At 40.6% G+C, this 19,560-nt stretch overlaps 1 protein-coding gene across 1 annotated transcript in view; it reads right to left on the bottom strand.

Moving 5' to 3' along the window:
- Positions 1–2,570: 2,570 nt before the first annotated feature.
- Positions 2,571–19,560, bottom strand: part of tmem163a (transmembrane protein 163a) — a 95,985-nt gene continuing 78,995 nt past the window's right edge. Inside the window, exons 6-8 of the mRNA XM_074658200.1 lie at positions 12,489–12,600; positions 8,425–8,566; positions 2,571–8,290 (exon numbers count right to left, since the gene is read on the bottom strand). Coding sequence (XP_074514301.1) covers positions 8,230–8,290; positions 8,425–8,566; positions 12,489–12,600 — 315 coding nt within the window. The 3' untranslated portion in view covers positions 2,571–8,229. The remainder of the gene's footprint in view (positions 8,291–8,424; positions 8,567–12,488; positions 12,601–19,560) is intronic.

The raw sequence follows: 19,560 nt of genomic DNA, 5'->3' as shown, positions 1-19,560 counted from the left end.
GTCAGGGCAGGTGAGAGAACATGCTGAAGTGAGAAATGCTTTTCATCATAAAATGTATAAGTCTTTAATAGCCTCTTCAATATTATACACTGCCAAAAGCATGCAATGTCAGCAAGAATGCTGGATTCAAACAGGTATATGTGTGAAAAGTAAAAGCTTATGTAGTGTCATCCTGGCTTGCTGTTTGCCAGTGTTAATCCTCAGAATTACATTTTTCATTCACTCTCAAACCCACAGACACCCTTACTTTAGAGATGGAAACTGCTCAGATTCACTCCATATAGACATTTTGTTACTAGTGCATCTTCCACTGTAGCAGACTGATATTTATTCCTGCTGATGAATATAGAGGTACGAAGAAGAGTTTCCACAAACACAAAACTTCAACGTGGTTGAAAAGTTAATTTGCTTGCCGAGAGTTAGATAAGAAGATTGATACCGCTCTCATATTTTTGTGATAAATATGAAGCTCACTAATTAACATTAAAGGTCCCATATTGTGAAAAGTGAGATTTTCATGTCTTTTATATTATAAAGCAGGTTTAAGTGCTTTATAAATACTGTTAAACTATCAAAACGCTCAATATAAATACACACAGCCCGTATTCAGAAGTTGCGCGTTTGAAACAAGCCGTTAGGATTTCTGTCCATTTGTGATGTCACAAATATACAATATTTATCGCGGTATGAAGAAGAGTTTCCACGAACACAATACTATAGAAGTTTGCTTGCTGAGAGCTAGGTGAGGATATTGATACCTTTCTCATATTGTATGGTAAATAAGCTCACTAATAAGAGTGATGCAGGAATGAGTCCTAAAACCTGGAAATGAGTTAGCATTTTAGCACTTCCGGTTCCCTCGTCTCAAAGTCTATGTGTTTTTTTTAATGGGTTTTAGTTAGATGACTGAGATAAGGTCTGTGGTTTACACCAGCTGAAGAAATTTTAACGTTTTATTCTACAATATAAAATATATCAATAAATACCCCACTCGTGAATTTTGAAGCCGTCACATGTCTTCAAAAAGGTGGTCGCTAACAAGTGGCTAAATGAGACTACTAAACGTCATCACGCCGACTCGTCCTCCTTTACAGCCTCATTGTGTATACTCACGTTCATGCGACAGTGGTGTAGTTTGTTTATAGCCTAACGTTGGCTTTTCCGTTTCTCGCGATTGCATTCACACTTCACACAAATCTGGAAAATGGTGTTCATTTGTGGACATTATTTTACGGAACCAAATGTGTAAGAATCATAAGCGTTTGTTTGCCACAGTGCTTCTTATCCCAAAGGAACAATCCTATTGGCTTTTTGGCGAGGGAACCCGTGGGATGGGGACTGCACCACTCTATTAACATGTCATATCACACGAATCCAAACAAAAATCAGAAAAAGCTTAAAGACGCCATTTTGTGGTTTTATTAGGATTTATGTGCCTGGCTATGTCTTGGTCGAGCGCAGTAACTTCCTGGAGTCTTGCCGTCAACATGAGGTTGCCTTGCAACCAGTGTAGACTCCATGAAATCACAACATGTTGTTTTAACACTTCGGTTTTTGAGCTTTAGAGTTTCTGGATTTTGTTACCGAAGAAGAACCAGGCTAGCTATTTCCCCCCAGCTTCCAGTCTCTGTGCTAAGCTAAGCTAACTGGCTGCTGGCTGTAGCTTCATATTTACCGTACAGACATGAGAGTGGTATCAATCTCCTCATCTAGCACGCAGTAAAAAAGCCACAAAGCGTATTTCTCAAAATGTCAAAATATTCCTTTAAGGAGAGGGGCACCACTAGTGCACAAAGATTATTTTATTCACAGTCGTAGTCAGAAAAATTAGTAATCTCTACATGATTAAAAGCAATCATTCTTACCGCTTATAGATACAGCAGCTGGTGGTTCAGGTTGAAATTATATGATTTGACAAATGTGATACTTTATTGACGCATATATGCCCAAAGACTATATTTAGTATGATAAGGAAAAATGACACAACATTTTTTTCTGATTGGTCACAATTGTTGAAATTTGGTACGGCCATACTTTGGGCAAGTATCTAACAGTACAACTTTGAAATGTTCAGATCACATGACATTGTGTTTATTAAAGATTTTTCATGTGAAATATATTTATATTTTTTTACACTGCATATTTGTGCATATATTTGATATTCAACTTGTTATGAGTTCATAGATGCCAAATATTTGATTGTGCTCCTTTGGCCACATGGGACTACTGTTTTGTCCTAAAATATAATGGAGTCTATTGCAAAAACAGTAGTTCTATGTGCCCAAAGACTATATATGGTATGATAAGAAAAACTCACTTTTCAGCCAAACAGTTTGTCTGATTTTTTAAAAATGTTCACATTTATGCTCAGTCAAGCCAAGAGAACACTTCCACCAAAGACAATTAAAAAATTTCAGTTGCAGGCACAAATGGGTTCATTTTTTCTGATAAACTGACTCCATGACTTGGTGCTAGTACAGATGGGATTGGTGCTAATGGACATATAGTGGTAGGAAAGCCTTCCATGACAGTTGTGTGTGATTGACAAGAAAAAAACAAACAAACATGTCTAAACATTAAGCAGGATAAAACTTTATTAATCAATAAAACTTTGCTCTTTGACAAAGAGATACTTCATAGTTCTTTTACATAAATAAATGGTGTTTACATCATCTGTAATACCACTGATGTCATTACTGTACAAACAGACAAATAACAATTCTGTTACAGTCAGATTTATTGGAAATTCAGTTACATCTTTCCATTTATGTTTTGTATATTTGTGCGTTTGTGTGTGGCTGCAATGCACTTGAAACCACTGAAGCTGTAAGGGTTTGACACGCCCATGCAAGGCCTATTAGCAACAGAGAAGTGGTTAGTATTGCTATCATAATTTTGTGAAATTAAGTTAAATGAATGGCTTGATGGCTCTTCTGGGGGCCATAACAATAATAAGTCTATTCATCCATACAAGTATAATTGAATGAAACACACATGTCAGAAGAGAGGACAGATGCTTTCACTGATTTGGCACAGTTCATCAAGCTGGAGAATCGGACATGTTTCAATGAGCAATTTCGATGGAACAATGAAATGGATTCAAATGTCATACAAATGCCTGTCAAATGAATAGAGGTTTCGTGTTTGTGCAAATACATGTTCGGAGGTCGTTTCTTCACAAACCTCGAGCAGTATTTCAGGGAGCGCAAGGGTTCAAACATTTCATCGGGCAGTGGAAAAAAATCTGTAACCTCTTATCCTATTCAGGTTTTTTTGGGGGGTGGTTGGATTCTAGCTGACATTGGGGCGAATGCAGGGTACACCCTGGCCAAGTCACCAGACTATCACAGGGCTGACACATAGAGACAGACAACCATTCATGCTCACATTCACACCTGTTGGCAAATTAAAGTCAACAATTAACCTGCATGTGCACCCGATTCGACAGCTCATTGAATGTGCGTTATCAGTCGTTATTAACCTCATAGATGTGGTTTTAGTAGGGGCCTGTAACACCTTAAAAGCAACAAATACGTTTAAAACTGAATGAAACGTTACGTTTTGAACACAACCAAATCAGCTTGTTTAGGTTTAGGCAACAAAGCTATGTCATTCGTTTCAACACCAGTGGCAAACCCAGATCTCCTGGGTGAAATCACCCCCAACCTTCACCCCATATGGAGTTTCACGCTATCTATATTACAGCGCCTGACTTCCTTTGGCTTTTTCTCCTGTTATAATTACTTCTGTCTCTAGAGCTCTTCTTTTATTCCTTCTTTTGATTATCGCCCATGCGATTTAATGATGAAATCTATTAGTAGGTGTAGCAGGCCCCTTCTAACCAGTATCTATGAGGCTTATAATCACTGATAACGCCCCATTTAATGACCTGATAACTGTCTAACCGGTTGGCATGTCTTTGGACTGTGGGAGGCGGCCAGAGAACCCAGAGAAAACCCACACTGTCACATGGAGAACATGCAAACTCCACACAAAAGGGGCCGTCCAGCGGGTTCACTGGAACCCTCTTGCTGTGAGGTGACAGTGCTAACCACTGCACCAACGTGCCGCCCAGAACTACAGTTATATTCAAAATATAATTTTTTTTTGGTATTGAGCTGCTGCACTGACCCAGTGATTTACAGTGAGCGCAACAGCTTCAAAGATCACCCATTACTAAGGAGTGTAAGGGGGGCGCCAGGGCCACAATCACAGCACCCGGCCTACATTTTATGTGGCATGAATGTGCACAAGAGAAAGTGGCATTAAAATAAAACAAAGTGCAAAACAGAGAGGTAGAAAGGGATTTTGTTGCCGAGATCAAAATAGCATACCGTTACTAAGAGTTATTATGAGTTTATTCTGTGCCTTATGTGGTGGTTATCAGCATGTAAACACTGTGCTTTGCTAGTAAAAGTCATTGTAAAGATTGTCTTCTATGCATCAGAGGGGAAACATTACAAATCAGTGTGCTGTTGGTGAGTCGAAGTGGTGTGATCTGACTCACACCTTCAGTTTATAGCTATTCTTCACACAATGAAACTAAAGATAATACCAAGAATTTTGCACCTTGCCCAGTATGTCAACTGAGAGTCGATAATTACAGTGTAGAGTGGATGTAGGCGCCTTGAGAATCACTGTCCAAGGCTTTGTTACACTGTATTCAGGGATAAATTTAGACTCTCTCCCTTGGATCCAGTGCAGTGAATACTAATTACAACTCTTGTCATGTGGCGTCCTACCACAAGGGGGCACTCTGGATCCACATTTAAAAGAAACCAGGCTACAGTCATGCATCTCAGGTTGGATAGTGAAAATGTATTTTTGGCCGTGGGTGGCAAGCTCATTCAATATCTGTTTGTATTTGTGCATAACACAACATCTATGAATTATTTATATAAATGTATTTCTTATTTAATTAATCTCAATACATTTGTATAAAATCAAGAATTGAACTTCATAATATTAAGTGCTTATTTTGAGGTGTTTATGTTGCTTCCTCCAAGAGGACGACAATGAAGGTATTTTTGTCAATTTCATTAAAGAGGACCTATTATGCTTTTGTGCTTTTTCTCTTTCCTGTAGTGTGTTGTGTCGTTTTTTTGTGCATGTAAATGGTCTGCAAAGCTACAGAGACCCAAAGTCCCTAACCGAAAAGGAGTTACTCTCCCCCCACGGAAACACTGCCAGAAAAGCCTTGATTGAAGTCACGCCCTTTTCTTCCTTAAAGTGGTGATGTCACCAAGTAACACATTAGCATAATAACCGAATTCACATCAAAGCAGCGTGAGCAAGTGTGGTCTGTGGCAACTGAGCCAGCTGACCAATCAGAGCAGACCGGGCTTTTTGGGAGAGGGGGGGGAGCTCAAACAGAGAGTTTCAGACAGAGGGTGAAAAGAGGTGCCGCAGCACAGCCGGTATGAGAAAAGTAAAGCGTTTTTTGAACATCAAAGTTTGTAAACATGTTCTAGTAAAAAACCCAAATCCAAGTATGCACCTGAAAATGAGCATAATAGGTCTTCTTTAAATCATCTTTAGTGTTTCTCTAAAAATGTTCTGGGTGATCTTATGTCTGAGCTTATAACACCCTCTGAAGTTCAGTAAAATAATACTGATTTGTGCCACAGAGTGCATTATAGCTGTCCCGTTTCAACATTTAAAATAATGATTTGCTTGGCAATCAGTTCTTCTTTTGACAGCTTCTAATAAGTGATAAAGGAGCCTTGGACAGATCCCACCTACATCCAGTCTGAGAGTTTCACTTACAGTGCAAAAACTTTACAGTACGACTTATCATTTCATTTCACCAATAATCTACATTAATATGTAAAACAACATTTACAGTATAAGCACTATAGAGTAAACATGTTTAACTATATGCAACATTGATCATCCTGTATACTTTAACTACTGTATATGCTGTCTACTCCAAAAAAAGCCTTTTATGTCGGCCATAAAGTACTACGACTATATTTGTGACTTTTTGTTACTGATGCACCCGAACAGTGTAATAAACATATTTACAGACTGTGTGGTTTTGTATTTACATTCAGTTCATTGCACGTAATAATGGATGATAACAATGATCACATGCAGAACAAATGAGACGCAGGAGAAAATGCATTGTTTCTGCAAATTATATGCAATGTAAATGATATTCCCACAGGCTGCTTTATCTTGGTCATTGTGCTTTGTTTCATCTTAGGTTTGAGACTTTGTCTTTATCCAACATTCCACATGAACTTTGCAGTCAACACGAGTACAACATGAATAAAATAATGTCATTAAAAGTAGTAAATATCCCAGCTGGATTGAGTACAACATTCAATAGAGAAAATGGCAAATAATTAAGATTATAACAAAATGGTAGCAGAGACTTTCCTGCAGAGTTTAGTGCTTTTACATCTATTCATTATCTAAAGGTGTTACGACAAAAATACAAGATAAATATTACAATTTCTTTTCCATCTTACCCTTAAAAAACTTGGAATTTATTACTATTCTTATTGTTAGAAGAGATGCTGAATGGATTTCAGGCATGTGTGTATGTAAACAAATCAAAAGATATGTACAATATATGGCAATGAAATAAGTCAGATACAGTAGTTAAGACAAAACAGGCTAAATTCCCCCCAAATCATTTCTTAGTTTTTAATAACCCATTGTGTTAAAGCGGGCACTGCGCTAAACTGTCAGCAACAAACACCAGCAGATGAAGGAAAATTGGCTAATCTGTGCTTGGGTTCATTACATACAGTACAGTGGGCTGTGCAATGGATATAAATGACTTGTGCACTTTAGGTTTATAGCCATCGTATAGCAAATGTTTGTCCTTAGTGTCTCCTGTGCTCTTTACTGCTGTTTGCTTTTAGTAGTAGAGTTGCTAGATCAAGGCTGACCTCATCGTGTTCGCTGATGCTTTTCACCTTTTGGACAAAGCAGTGTTTGCTGACTCAGTGCTACTCATTTACTCTCTAAGTCCTCTTTCCTCCGATCTCAGACCTCAGCTCAACTTGGAGTTTGTATTCTAAATTATGATACGAGAAACAAAAACTAAGAAATTCTTAAAAAAAACAACTCATATCTTTACACAAGTGAATTGCGAGGGGAAACATTTGTTTGTGCAGGCTTCATTTAAAGGTACAGTGTGTAGGATTTGGCGGCATCTAGTGGTGTGGTTGCACGTTGCAACCAGCTGAGTACCTCTCAGCTCACTCCTCCCTTTCCCAAGACGTCGGCAACGTGAGCCGCAGAGTGTTCGCCCCGCTCAGAGGCCATCTTTACCATAATAACACTACTTTAGGCGCGGTACCACGGTTTTGCACTCTGCGGCTCATGTTACCGCAGTTTCACAAGCGTGTCGGAGAACTACGGTGGCCTTTGGGTAACGTAAAAAAACGTGAAAGGCTCTTGCTGGAGCCAGTGTTTGGTTTGTCTGTTCTGGGCTATTGTAGGTATGAAGGGCTCATTCTAAGTTAACGTAAACACAACGATTCTTAGTTTCAGGTGATTATACACTAATGAAAACATGGTTATGAATATTATTTTCCATTTCTGCTAATAGATCCACCGAAGTGTTACACACTGTTCCTTTAAGTAAAATCAACACCATTTCACACTTTTTGATTTTGAGCCTCGTTATGCCCACCATGACAATAGCTGAACCCACAAGGATCAATAAGCTGTAGTCTCTTGCAGTGTAAAAACTGTGATGATAAGAATGGTGTCATCTGAGCAGCAACTACTGTATCTCCAGGTCGAACAAATTCAAAGCTCCTGCTGGTAGACAGGAGTCTCAGCTCTCGGGCCCTTTTCTTTATTCTAGGTGCCATTTTTGCAACTGGTGGTTTCATGAACAAAAAGTGAAGAAGAAGAGTGGAAAAGAAGATTTAACTTTAAGTGTTTTCTCTCCAGGATGTGGTCTTCAATCACGTCCTTTTCCCTCAAAGTCTCTCAGACATCTGTGTTTGTGTGTCCATGCATGTGTGTTTGTTTATGTCTGAATGTATGAATCCACTATGTACAATACTATATACAACATGTGTGTGTATATATATATATTTTGCGTGTATAAGAACATGGGTGTTTAGAGTCTGCATATGCTGCATGTGCAGATGAAATGTGTATTAATGTGTGTATGAAAGACAGAGAGAGGAGGGAGGGGGGCAAGAGGCAGCCAGGTGTGTGGGTGTGTGTGTTTGAACCTGCTCGTCCAGTCAACACACACTCTCACTCAAAGCGTTCGTAGTTCCTCGTCTGCCTCACACGGGGCACCATGTCCTTCAGGAGTCTGTGGACACAGAAACAAGGTGTCATTGGGAAGTATGTAAATGTGCAGAAATTACTTCTGCAAGGTGCTTCAGCCTGTTTTGGCACTCGGCACCCCAAGCAAGTCAAATGGCGACTGTTGGTTTTATATCTTACTTGACGCCATATGCCAAAATGATGAGTCCAATGAGAACTCCGATGGTGCCGTCCAGAAACCAGACGTCAGCATGGTGCTTGAAGACTTCGGCGCTGATCAGAATGGAAAATCCCATAACAGAACCGACCATAGAGTTGAACCCTGAAAGACACAAACATGGGGATAATGTCATGTCTGTTTATGTATTGTATGTCTGAGTAATGGAGTAGTTTCATTTGCCCGAACCCATCGGCTATCGGTCTGATGACAGAAAAGCGTCTCGGAGCAATGGGTTATATTTCTGGGGTTTCCGGAGTTGCCAGCAGATATCTGGGCCAAGACTTCCTTTTTTCTGTGCGCTGCTCATTGTTTGCAATCCGATTAGCAACTTGAGATGTGAGACTGGAGTTGGAGTTGAGGGACGACGTGTACGACCGGATTGTTTCACAAGTAGCCAGTTTACAAGCTAATTTCAAACCCATAAAAAGCTAAATCATCATCAGACGATAGATTGCATTTTCGGCCAATGCGTTTCCCCTCTTTTACTCTTCACACGGACTGTTTACTTGCATTCAACCAAAGCCTGCTCGAAAGTGATTGGTCAATACTACTCAGACTACAAACAGAAACCAGAACGCTTCCGATACAAAAAATCTTGTCCCGTTGCCAAACTTAAATACTCTTCACTAATCCTGAAAATTACCTATCAAAGAATTTACGCAGATATTATTAAAAAAAAGTGGTACACAGATTTGAACATGAATCTGTTTTTCTGAGATCTTTGGGTGTTAAAGGAATAGTTTGATATTTTGGTCGATTCACTTGTTCGCTTGCTGAGAGTTAGATGAGAATATTTATTGTGTCTGTAGGCTACAACAAATACGAAGAAGTGAGTTAGCTTAGCTTACAGCATTAACATTGGAAAGATGGGGAAACAGCTTGCCTGGCTCTGTCAGTAACAAAATTGTCCTACCAAAACTTTCAAAGCTCACCACTTAACATGTTATATCTCAGTTGTTGAAACTGTTAAAAAGCTGAAGTGTAAGAAATGACAAGTTGTGGTTTTACTATTTCTTGGCCAAGCGCAGTGACTTCCTGGAGTTCTGTCATCACCTTGAGGTTGCCAGGCATCCAGCTTTAGTGGTACTGATGGACGGATTATTTTCAACTTTGGACAGAGCCAGGCTAGCTCTTTTTTCCTCTGTTTCCAGTCTATAAGCTTAGCTATCCGGCTACTGGCTGTATTGGTTCATATTTACCACACAGGCATAAGAATGGAACTCTTGGCAAGAATGCAAATGAGCGTACTTCCCAGCATTCAAAGAAACTCTGAAATATAAATGGCTATAAATGCTACATTTCACTACATCTACTGTATTTGAGTTACCCTGTATAGCGGCTGATGTTTTTTTTTATAATTACATTTCGCCTTGTGTGAAAGGCAGCATAGTGGGTTATTGTCTGGCCTGCAGTAAGTGTATAGTCTTGTGGGAAATAAATCCAGTCTCTGAGAACAGCAACCTCAGGTTTATTGGATTGATGCCCTGCGCGTTCTGAGACCTGGGGATAGCAGCGCCTGTTTGTGTGTGTGTGTGTGTGTGTGTGTGTGTGTGTGTGTGTGTTTCTGTGTGCTGTGCTTTTGTTCACATGCGCATTTGTCTATGAGCAACTAGTGGGTCATAACCTATTAGGTCTTTCAATCCAGTTGTGAGAGCAACTTTCTCTCGCACAGAAACATTCGCACACACACATACTCTGTTTTGTGGTTTGGTATTTAATGCTTTAGATTCTGTTTACTTTGTGGTTGTCATGCTTGTTTTGTGTAACAACAACCCTGGCCTTTAACACTTGGTTCATGGTTAGGGAGAGCTATTTCAATTGTATGCTACTTTATATTTCTACTTCATTGGATTTCAGAGGGAAACATTGTACTTTTAACTCCCCCACATGTATTTGACAGTTATAGCTTCTAGGTACTTTGCAGATTAAGCCTTTGAAGGCTTATAATGAGCAAATACAAATGTGATGTATAACTATTTAGTACATAAAACTACCAAACAGCATATAAAATGGTAAATTGAGCTCCCTCTGGACTGGCTAAAACACTGAAATGCCTCTGTCAAGTAAATGCAATAATGGTATATAATATTATAATTATGACAGGGGCCATTTTGCTGCATAAAGGCCTTTACAAACCGGGGGGCATGACAAATAAACAACATGAAAATGCAAAATACTCTCCTTTGAATATTCAGGCTGGTCTCATACACTGTTCATAGCTATATTTACGAAAAGTAATGCATTGAAATTTGTGTATATCCCACAAAATCAATTTATGTGTAATTCACGTAATCGTGAACCAGGAAATAAAAAGAGAGACAAATGCCACGTAGGGAGGAGGTCGGAGTGGATGGGTAGGTCTTGACTTTCGCCCAGGAGACCGGCGTTCATGTCCCGTGTGAAACCACAAGTCAACGTTGATGTTATTGTCACGTAACTTACGTACTTAAGCAACGCCACTTCCAGAGTTATTTTAAGCCAAACCACGTTCTTTTCCTAAGACTAACCAAGCTGATCTTTTCCTAAGCCTAATTAAGACGTTCTATTGCCAAAACCTAAGGAAGCTGTTTCCTGTGAAGACAGAAGATTATTTTGAAAAGGCAATATGCATGCAACGAGTGGAAATTGTCATGTGTTGCTGGACATTTGAACGAAGAAGGAGGAATAACTTTTTTCTCAAGATATGGTATGAACCGTTGCATGAGAATATGTTGGAATATCATATGTCTAAGGCTTTTATTGTGAAAGGTAAGAACGGAAGGAATGGATCTGGTATCCGCCTTTGTCTACAGAGCCTCCGTGTTATTGTTTCAGGGGCGCAATTCAACCCATTCCGCACGACGTGATTGATTGATGCCTTTATTGGCGGTGCAAAAACTAAGAAAAATACATTTCTTTCCGAAAAAAAGAATGTTACTTTTTCACTGTGTAATATTTGCATTCTGTGTGAAAGCACTCGTGACAAAAACAAAATTTAAGAAAAATATAATGAAGTGTGAATTAATCGCACGAAAACAAGCGCTGCCGATGTGTAAAGGCCTTAAGAAGTAATATTTTACTTTTGATAATAATAACATTTCCATACTTTTACACTATGATATTGCTAGTTTTACTTTTGCAAAGGATCTGAATACATCTTCTTCCACTGTTTACCATCTACTTGTCTCTACAGTATCATTCCACTCTCTTCTCAAACTCCCTTTAAAGGGGACATATCATGCTCATTTTCAGGTTCATACTTGTATTTTGGTTTTCTACTAGAACATGTTCACATGCTTTAATGTTTAAAAAAAAAACTTTATTTTCCTCATACTCTCTGCTTGGATATAGCTGTATTCACCCTCTGTCTGAAACGCTCCATTTTAGAACATTTCAATGGAATTGCAACAGAATTGCGTTGCTACGCAACATGTTGGGTCCATGTTTACTTCCTGTCAGCTGATGTCATTCACATACGCTGCTACAGGAAATAAACTGGGAAACATTTAGAATTTTTAAATCTAAAACTGTGAAATGGTCTAAATATTGTATGTTTGTGACATCACAAATGGACAGAAATCCTGACGGCTTGTTTCAAAAGCTCAGTTTCTGAATATGGGCTGTGTGTATTTCTCTGTGGATTGAGCGTTTTGATACTTTCACAGTATTTATATAGAACTTAAACCTGCTTTATAATATAAAAGCCATGAAAATGTCACTTTTTACAATATGGGACCTTCAAGGCCCTGTTTTCTCTCTTAAAACCAACAGAGCTATTGCACGAAAGTCAGGTTTGTAACTGTTCTGTTTGAACTACTTTTCATTAGCGGGAGAGAGAAACACAGACATTGCTGAAAGGCTAAAGAAATGACTAATGAGTGATGGAAAATAATCATTTTCCTGGGCATTTAGTGAGTCTAATACTATTTCCTATTGCCATTCTGTAGCCATTTGTAAGCTTTGTCAAGACCTCTTAGATTGGTTTGCTATTCATTTATTTATAATTAACTATGTCTGTGTGTTTGTGTGTGTGTGTTTACCCTACCGTCAGTGATAAGTGCCCGGCTAGTCAGCACTCTTCCCAGCATGAACTTGGCCACAGCCAGCACAGCACATGTGAGCCCGCTCACTATAGCCACACTGAAGAGGAAGTCATCCTATGGAAAGTCAGAGAGAAGAAAAGATAGAAGAGCAAATTATTTGTATAATAGGACGTTGTAAACCATGTGTGCTTAAAGAAAAAAGCATACAAAGAAAGCGAGAGAAAACTACACACAATATCTAAAAAAGCACCAACATCATCAGTCAGACAGAACGACCCACAAAGCTTGTCTCAGCTCAACCATTAATAATAAATATACAGGCTTGACTCGGTGCATCAACCCAAGGTCATTCAGAAGACGCATCTAAGTGATGTGAGGATCTGGTGTTTTTAAGTGTCAAACAGACTCAGCAAAAAAACAGCACTTGACCCCAGAGCGTCTCTCTATCAGAGTTAATTGGGCCAACAGGGGAGAAGGGGGGGGGGGGGGGGGGGGGGGGAGAGACGGAGACAAGGAGGAGAGAGAAAGAAGAGAGAAACTGGGACAATAAGAGACACGTGAGGGAAGAATCCAACTCCATTGTTTTTGTCAGACATCACCTAGCTTCACCAAACTTTTGGTTATTTATAACGGATTTGGCCCACCAACCAGTGTATCACAACAGTGGTGATTAGTGTGGGCCTCCACTCACACAAAAAGATGTAATAGGACTTTTCCCACATCAGACATTTTGACCGACTCATAGTAGGAAAAGCACAGGTGTTACCAATAACATCAACGATGGCTCTGCTCTATTCAAGTGTCCCACTAATGCCGGGATCAGACTACACGATATTTTTGTCTTTGACGACGGTCACCATGTCAGATCTAATGATCACAGCTCCATAAACTCTTGCAGTGTCTTGGTCGGGTGACTGGCAAGACTACACGTATGACCACGACCAATCATGGCATGTCGTATTCCACGATCATGCGCGAGTTCAGACGTCATCGGGGAGGCGGTTGAAGCAACTGTCAATGCTTGGGTATTGATAATTTAGCATATTCCCGCAATTAGGACCGGGGATATGCCGGCATAGCTAGCATATCACAGCATATCTACTCACCTGGTTGGTGAAGTGCTTCCGCTGTTTCTCGCCAACATTTGTCTTTTTTGACTCTGTCATGGTACTACCTCGATGAAACGTCAAATGGGCAGGGGTACAGTTGCCACAACTCAATGAATTTTTCGTCAGTGTCGTTGTCCCACCTGACAGCAGCAAACTCGGCATCCCTCCTCCTTTTCGCCATGTTTGTTTATTACCAAGTGACCTGACTGCGACTGCGCGCTGGAGAGAGCACCTGATTAGTCAACGCAAAGGAACACGTCGTTGGAGATGTCACACTAGGCATGTCAAGACGAAAAATTATGACAGGCTAGACTTTTCCTCGGGGTGGCGTGGTGGCGTCCCAGACGTGGCGTCGGTTGTCGTGTACTTTGACACACTACACGAGATAAGAGGACCGATTTTCGCACAAGACACTCATTTATCGTTCCCGATCCCCTACGACAGCCGTGGCGGGCTATAATCGGGCTAATATCGTGTAGTCTGATCCCGGCATAAGTCACATCACGCACAATACCAGGACCCAGAAACTAATGCAGCTAATAGACTAATAGCCTTTTTCACGGAAGGCATTTTGACATGTCACAATAGGAACACATGGGTAAATAATGAAATTAATGATGGCTTAATTCCATTTAGCTGCTTTGATTTCAGGATCCAGGTATTGTGCGTGTAGGTTTACTGTCAGGCTGTTTTCGAAACTGCATACTATACTAGTAGTATGTACTGTTTTGGCCAAAATCTAGTATGTAGTATGCAGTATGCAGTATACAAATAGGGATGTCGTACTGATTTGGAAGAAATCTCCAATATGCATTGGACCAGTCTACCTCGCCTACTGTATCTTACAATGCAAAGCACTGGAATGGTACAGACTAAAGTTACAACAAAAACAGCAGCCAAAAATGGCACGTTTTTTTTTACAGTTCTCACAGCTATTTCATCACTAAATTCACTTCTGAACATTTTTGAGAACGATAAATCAACTGTGTAGATTTTGAACATTGACAGTTTGACGATATTAGATGATGAATCGAACATTTGCTCCAACGTTTTTGGAGTTGAGAAGCTCCACAAACTGCCATGACAGCTAGCTATAGCGCTTGCCGAGGTCGCTACCTCGCCAGCCGGGCGGTCACGCTCACAGACCGCTATGAGCTGGCTGGAGCTCTCTCAAGAAACCGGTATGTAGACGAGGGGCTTTCATTTCCTTTTTGACGGATAGTTTGTGTAAATATCACAACGCAAATGTTGATTATAAATTAACGGGAACCTGTGTTTATCTGTAATGTAAATTTTGTCAAGCAATGTTTTATATTTCCCGTCTCCCTTTGTTGATGATCCTGTTTGTCTCACTTTATTATGAGCTGTTTAAATAAATAGTTTAAACCCGCAATATCTTATAAAGTAGTCGATAATATTGTAATAGAGGTACGAGTTCTCCGGTTTTTGTCCAGTGCTTTAAGAGCTGGTATAAAGGGACTGTTTGTAACTTCTTACACATATAATTCAATCCGGGTCGGTGTCTCATGCGCGCTCGCGTGTGGCTACGCTGTTCAGACAAGACTCCAATACAAACTACACGGAAGTACCAAAACCACAAAGTTCTATCTAGTGAAGCCCGTCTTGCAAAACAGTATTGGCGTGGGGGAGAACGTAGCTTTGGTTATCGGGACCAGAGTCTCTGCTGTACTCTGCTCCTCTGCTCCTCTGCCTGCCTGCTTTCACTCACACACCGCGCTCGTTCTCACTCGCTCAACTCGCTCCACCTCTCGTGCATGCATGCACACTACACACTGCAGAAAACTTAGTAGCTCTGAGAATATCTAGTGAATCTTCAGTGGACGTTTGTGCAGAAATAACTGCTGCAGCTCCTCCAGACCAACAGAGGTTTCCCGTGTCTTGTGAAGTGACGGGGCTCCGCAGAGAGAAACGTTATCGTCTCCGACCAGAACTCCGGTGTCTCCCCTGTTCCCTCCGGACGCGGTCGGGAGGCTGAGGCAGGAAAACCCAACACTAGGATCAGCATTGATTCATGGAGAGACCTTCGTCTGGTCAGCTAACATTACTGCCAAGCAGCTGAAATATAGAGTGATATTGTGCTTTTAGCTGACGCGTGTCGCTTCACTGTTTTGATCGATGCTCGTTCATGTCTATGTAGAGCGAGCACAAGCGCGAGCAAGAGCAACAGGACGCTGACTTTCGTTGACTTAATGGCCACATGTGTCGCTGTAACTAATATATAAAACGCTTTACTTTTCTCATACCGGTTTTGCTGCAGCACCTCTATTCACCCTCTGTCTGAAACGCTTTGTTTATGTCACATCGCTTCCATCTGTTGGACTGAATGGTGAAGTTGTAGACATGAATTACTAACATCAAACCTCATAATAGGACGTGTTTATTCAAGGCACTACACGCTCTTGGTCCACCCACGCAGGTGCTTTCACTTAATTTGCCTGATTAGACTCTTTGCAAGGACTGTGTGGGCATGTAAAGACTGTGCTTGATAGACATCTAATGTTTGTTACACCTTATTACTACCGTTTCTTTTGGTTTGTGATGTTTGGTGACCTTGTGTTTCCAGCATATATCCAGCCAGCAAGTGGTTGAGTGTGGGTGTGATCAAGGTCTTTAAAGAGAATGGGCCTTCTTCACCAAAGCCAATTTGAAATGTCAGATACGGAATATAAATAATAAAGATGATGTTAACAATGGCGGATTTCCATTTAGCTGCTTCAGTTTCAGGGTCCTGGTATTGTTCTTCTGTTTGTTGTATTAAATGTTTTCAGAAGTAGATTTTGGAGGATTCTTTAGAAGGAATAACAGTTTTTTGAGCAGGTAACCATGTTGTTTCCTGTTTCAAATGGCGAGCAGAAAACCAGGGACCAATCGGGTGCATTGTCATCGCTTGAAGCAGCCTGTTGTTTGGAGCCCATCCCCCTAGCGCCCTCGCCGGATCTGGTGGACATTAGTGGCGTTAGTCTTTGTATTTCTCTCTCTATGACACACACACACACACGCCCATACCATATCGTCACGTAAACCAACATGCGCTTGCGTGTTGTTTGAGCGCTTAGCTGCTGGTCGGCTAATAACTTGTTAATCCCTTGCACCCTTTTTAGTCCCATTTACTTGAATGGGTTGGAGGCAGAATATCGGAAAGCTGACTACATTGTAGTTCGGGATTTTGCATTTAACATCACATATCCTTCACATATCCATATCCTTTATTGGCGGCTTGCTGCTTGTGTTCAGTATTCTCTCTGCTTTACAAAATTATGGAATACTCTATCCACTATCTACTCTATGTATACTGACATTTTTTCAATAGGATGAAAGAGGCAAAGATGCGACCACCTTTCAGTTCTTTACAAAACCAAAAACCTCACTGAGAACAAGATCAGAGAACAGCTGATGCACGTACTGTACGTATGTATTTGTTGCATCAGTGTGTGTTGCCCTCTCTCTCCATCCAGGGAGAGCCAATCTCAGCTCTCTGTGTTTAATCAGGCACTAGACACAGACAGCCTGCCATGAGAGCAGCGACCCAGGACGTGATGCGAATCAGGATTCCTGATTTTCCTCACCCTCGGTCCGCTCTGCGATTTTACAGCCCAATACGTCAAGGTAGCAACATTTTACAGTATTCACACTGTATTGCTGCTGTTACCTTCTGACTGTTATATATAAATGTGAAGAGGAAAATCTTTTAGAAGAAGAATTAGTCAATGGCACCATCAACCCAGAAAACATCATATTATAGAGCAGACATAGCAGATTGCCCTCCATTTTCTTTTTTCTTTTCATAATCTCTATCTGGCTCTTTCAGTCACACACTGTCCTGCAGACACGTACAAACAGAGCACATAAACAGATCGCTGCTGGTGTGATAAATCACCTCTGACTTCTGTTTGATGAAGACTTCAATGAATAAGCCGGTTTTGGCCACACACACACAAAACAAAGCCCAAAGGTGGATACAAAGAAAGAGAGGCTGTGAATGACAAAAATAAGAGTCTGAAAACAATAAAGCAGTGGAGACAGACATGGTAATGGAGGGAGACAGACTATGTGAGGTTAGAGAAAGAGTCTGGATATAATGATGGAAGAGGTGCATGGGAAACAAGGAAAGCGATGGGGGGTATGGAGGGAAAGTGGTGGAAAAAAGATAATGCATGAGGTAGTGAGCAGACGGCAACCTCCGGGTTCTGAGAAGTGAAGCCAATGCAGAAGCGCCGTAAACTCCAATTGTAAGTCCAATTGTAAAGAAGTCTATGAGAAAATGGCCCTAATTTTCACTTGATTTTTTACCTCAGTAATTATAGTCCCATTTAGAGTCAAATATACCATAAAGCAGTGTGTTTCCAGTTCATATAAGTAAATTGTAAAATTTTGGTTGCCTAAAATGTCTTATTCTGTGTTTGGTTGTACTTAGCTCCACCCTCTCTTGTCACTTCTTGTTCCTAAAAAAAAGCAACATGGCGATGACCAAAGACCAACATGGCGACGGCCAAAATGCTGAACACAAGGCTTCAAAACTGTAGTACACAAACCAATGGGTGATGTCATATAGACTAGTGGTGCCTTTAAATTAAACTTGTGCGCTCGTGTTTACAACATGGGAAATTGTGTACACGATACGCTTGGCGTTCAAGTGGTGAGAGCACCGCTGCTAAGCAACGGCAATGTTAACGTTACTGTCAGCATCAAGAAGCCACAGAGGCTAGCAATTTAGAAATCTAGCAAGTGGGTGACATAATGCAAGAAATGCAAAGACATAATGACAGAGGAAGAAGATGAGGCCATTGAGAATATCAACATTTTCCTCAGACATATTATAAAATTACGAAGAAAAACAATATACAACTAAAATTACGATATATTCACTTATTATGTACCGCAAAAAGAACTTCCATGGCCTCCGCCATTTCTGACAACATCAACAAGCACGTCGCAACTCGTGAACTCAGAGCTTTCAGAAACGTTCTACTTACGAGTTTGTGAATACCACAAAAGGGGGGAGTTCATATGGACTCGTCTCGTGAACACAATAAACACAACCCCATTTGAAGGCACCATACGTCCAATTCTTAAGCCTGGGACACACCAGGAACATCAGGAGTGCGTGGCGGCTGCGTGGCGTGGTGGCTGCGGGATTCATGCGTCGGGTGTTTAGCTGCATGTCTGCTGCGTTTCTGCTGCTGCAGCTGCTGCTGTCAGCCCTTTCTTTCTACATAGAGTTTGCCTTTAAATGGCCATTTCATTTCATTATAAATATCATTTATATCTATTTTTGACAGAGAAAGGTTAAGAAATGTTTGGTAATTTGTAAATAATAGTAATAATCCACAATTAAAACTCTGTACTATATTCATTCATGGAGCTCTTCAAGTCACTGCATGTTCTAGAACACTGTCCGGCACATATTTCAGAATAAAAGCCTTGTGTTAACAAATGAAGGAATTCTGTCCACAGAAAAAACGCTTGAGGGCTTTTATTTCGAAATGAAAGCAGGAAGTGTTGATTTAAAAATAAGTCTTTACTTTTTTTTCATCTCCGTAACATATTCGATATACATTGAAACTGTAGTAATGTAGCAGGTATGATGTCAATATACTGTCAATAGATCACCTTCACTGTCTGTTGTTGTTGTGAGACGCGCGTGGCACGCAGCAAAAATAGGCAAGACCTCTATTCTCTAGAAGAGACGCAGCTGAGACGCGCGTGTGACGTGTGACGTGTGACGTGTGACGTGTGACAGAGAGTGAGGTGAGTCCATCCTTTAAACACCTGCATCTACAAAGTATTGCCAAGCCTAGTAGCCCGTGAAAGTATTCTACATAAAAGGACAGATTACTCTTAAGCAAACGGATAATCAATCAGTTGTAGGTTAAGACAGAGTGTGTTGGAGCCCAGATTGAAAGAGCAGACACGGTACAAAAAAAGGGAGCGGGATGGTGAAGAA

This window comes from Sebastes fasciatus, chromosome 14 (genome assembly GCF_043250625.1).
Source record: "Sebastes fasciatus isolate fSebFas1 chromosome 14, fSebFas1.pri, whole genome shotgun sequence".
NCBI lineage: Eukaryota > Metazoa > Chordata > Actinopteri > Perciformes > Sebastidae > Sebastes > Sebastes fasciatus.
Note: the sequence above shows the minus strand (reverse complement) of the source record. Positions and strands in the feature narration are given on the sequence as shown.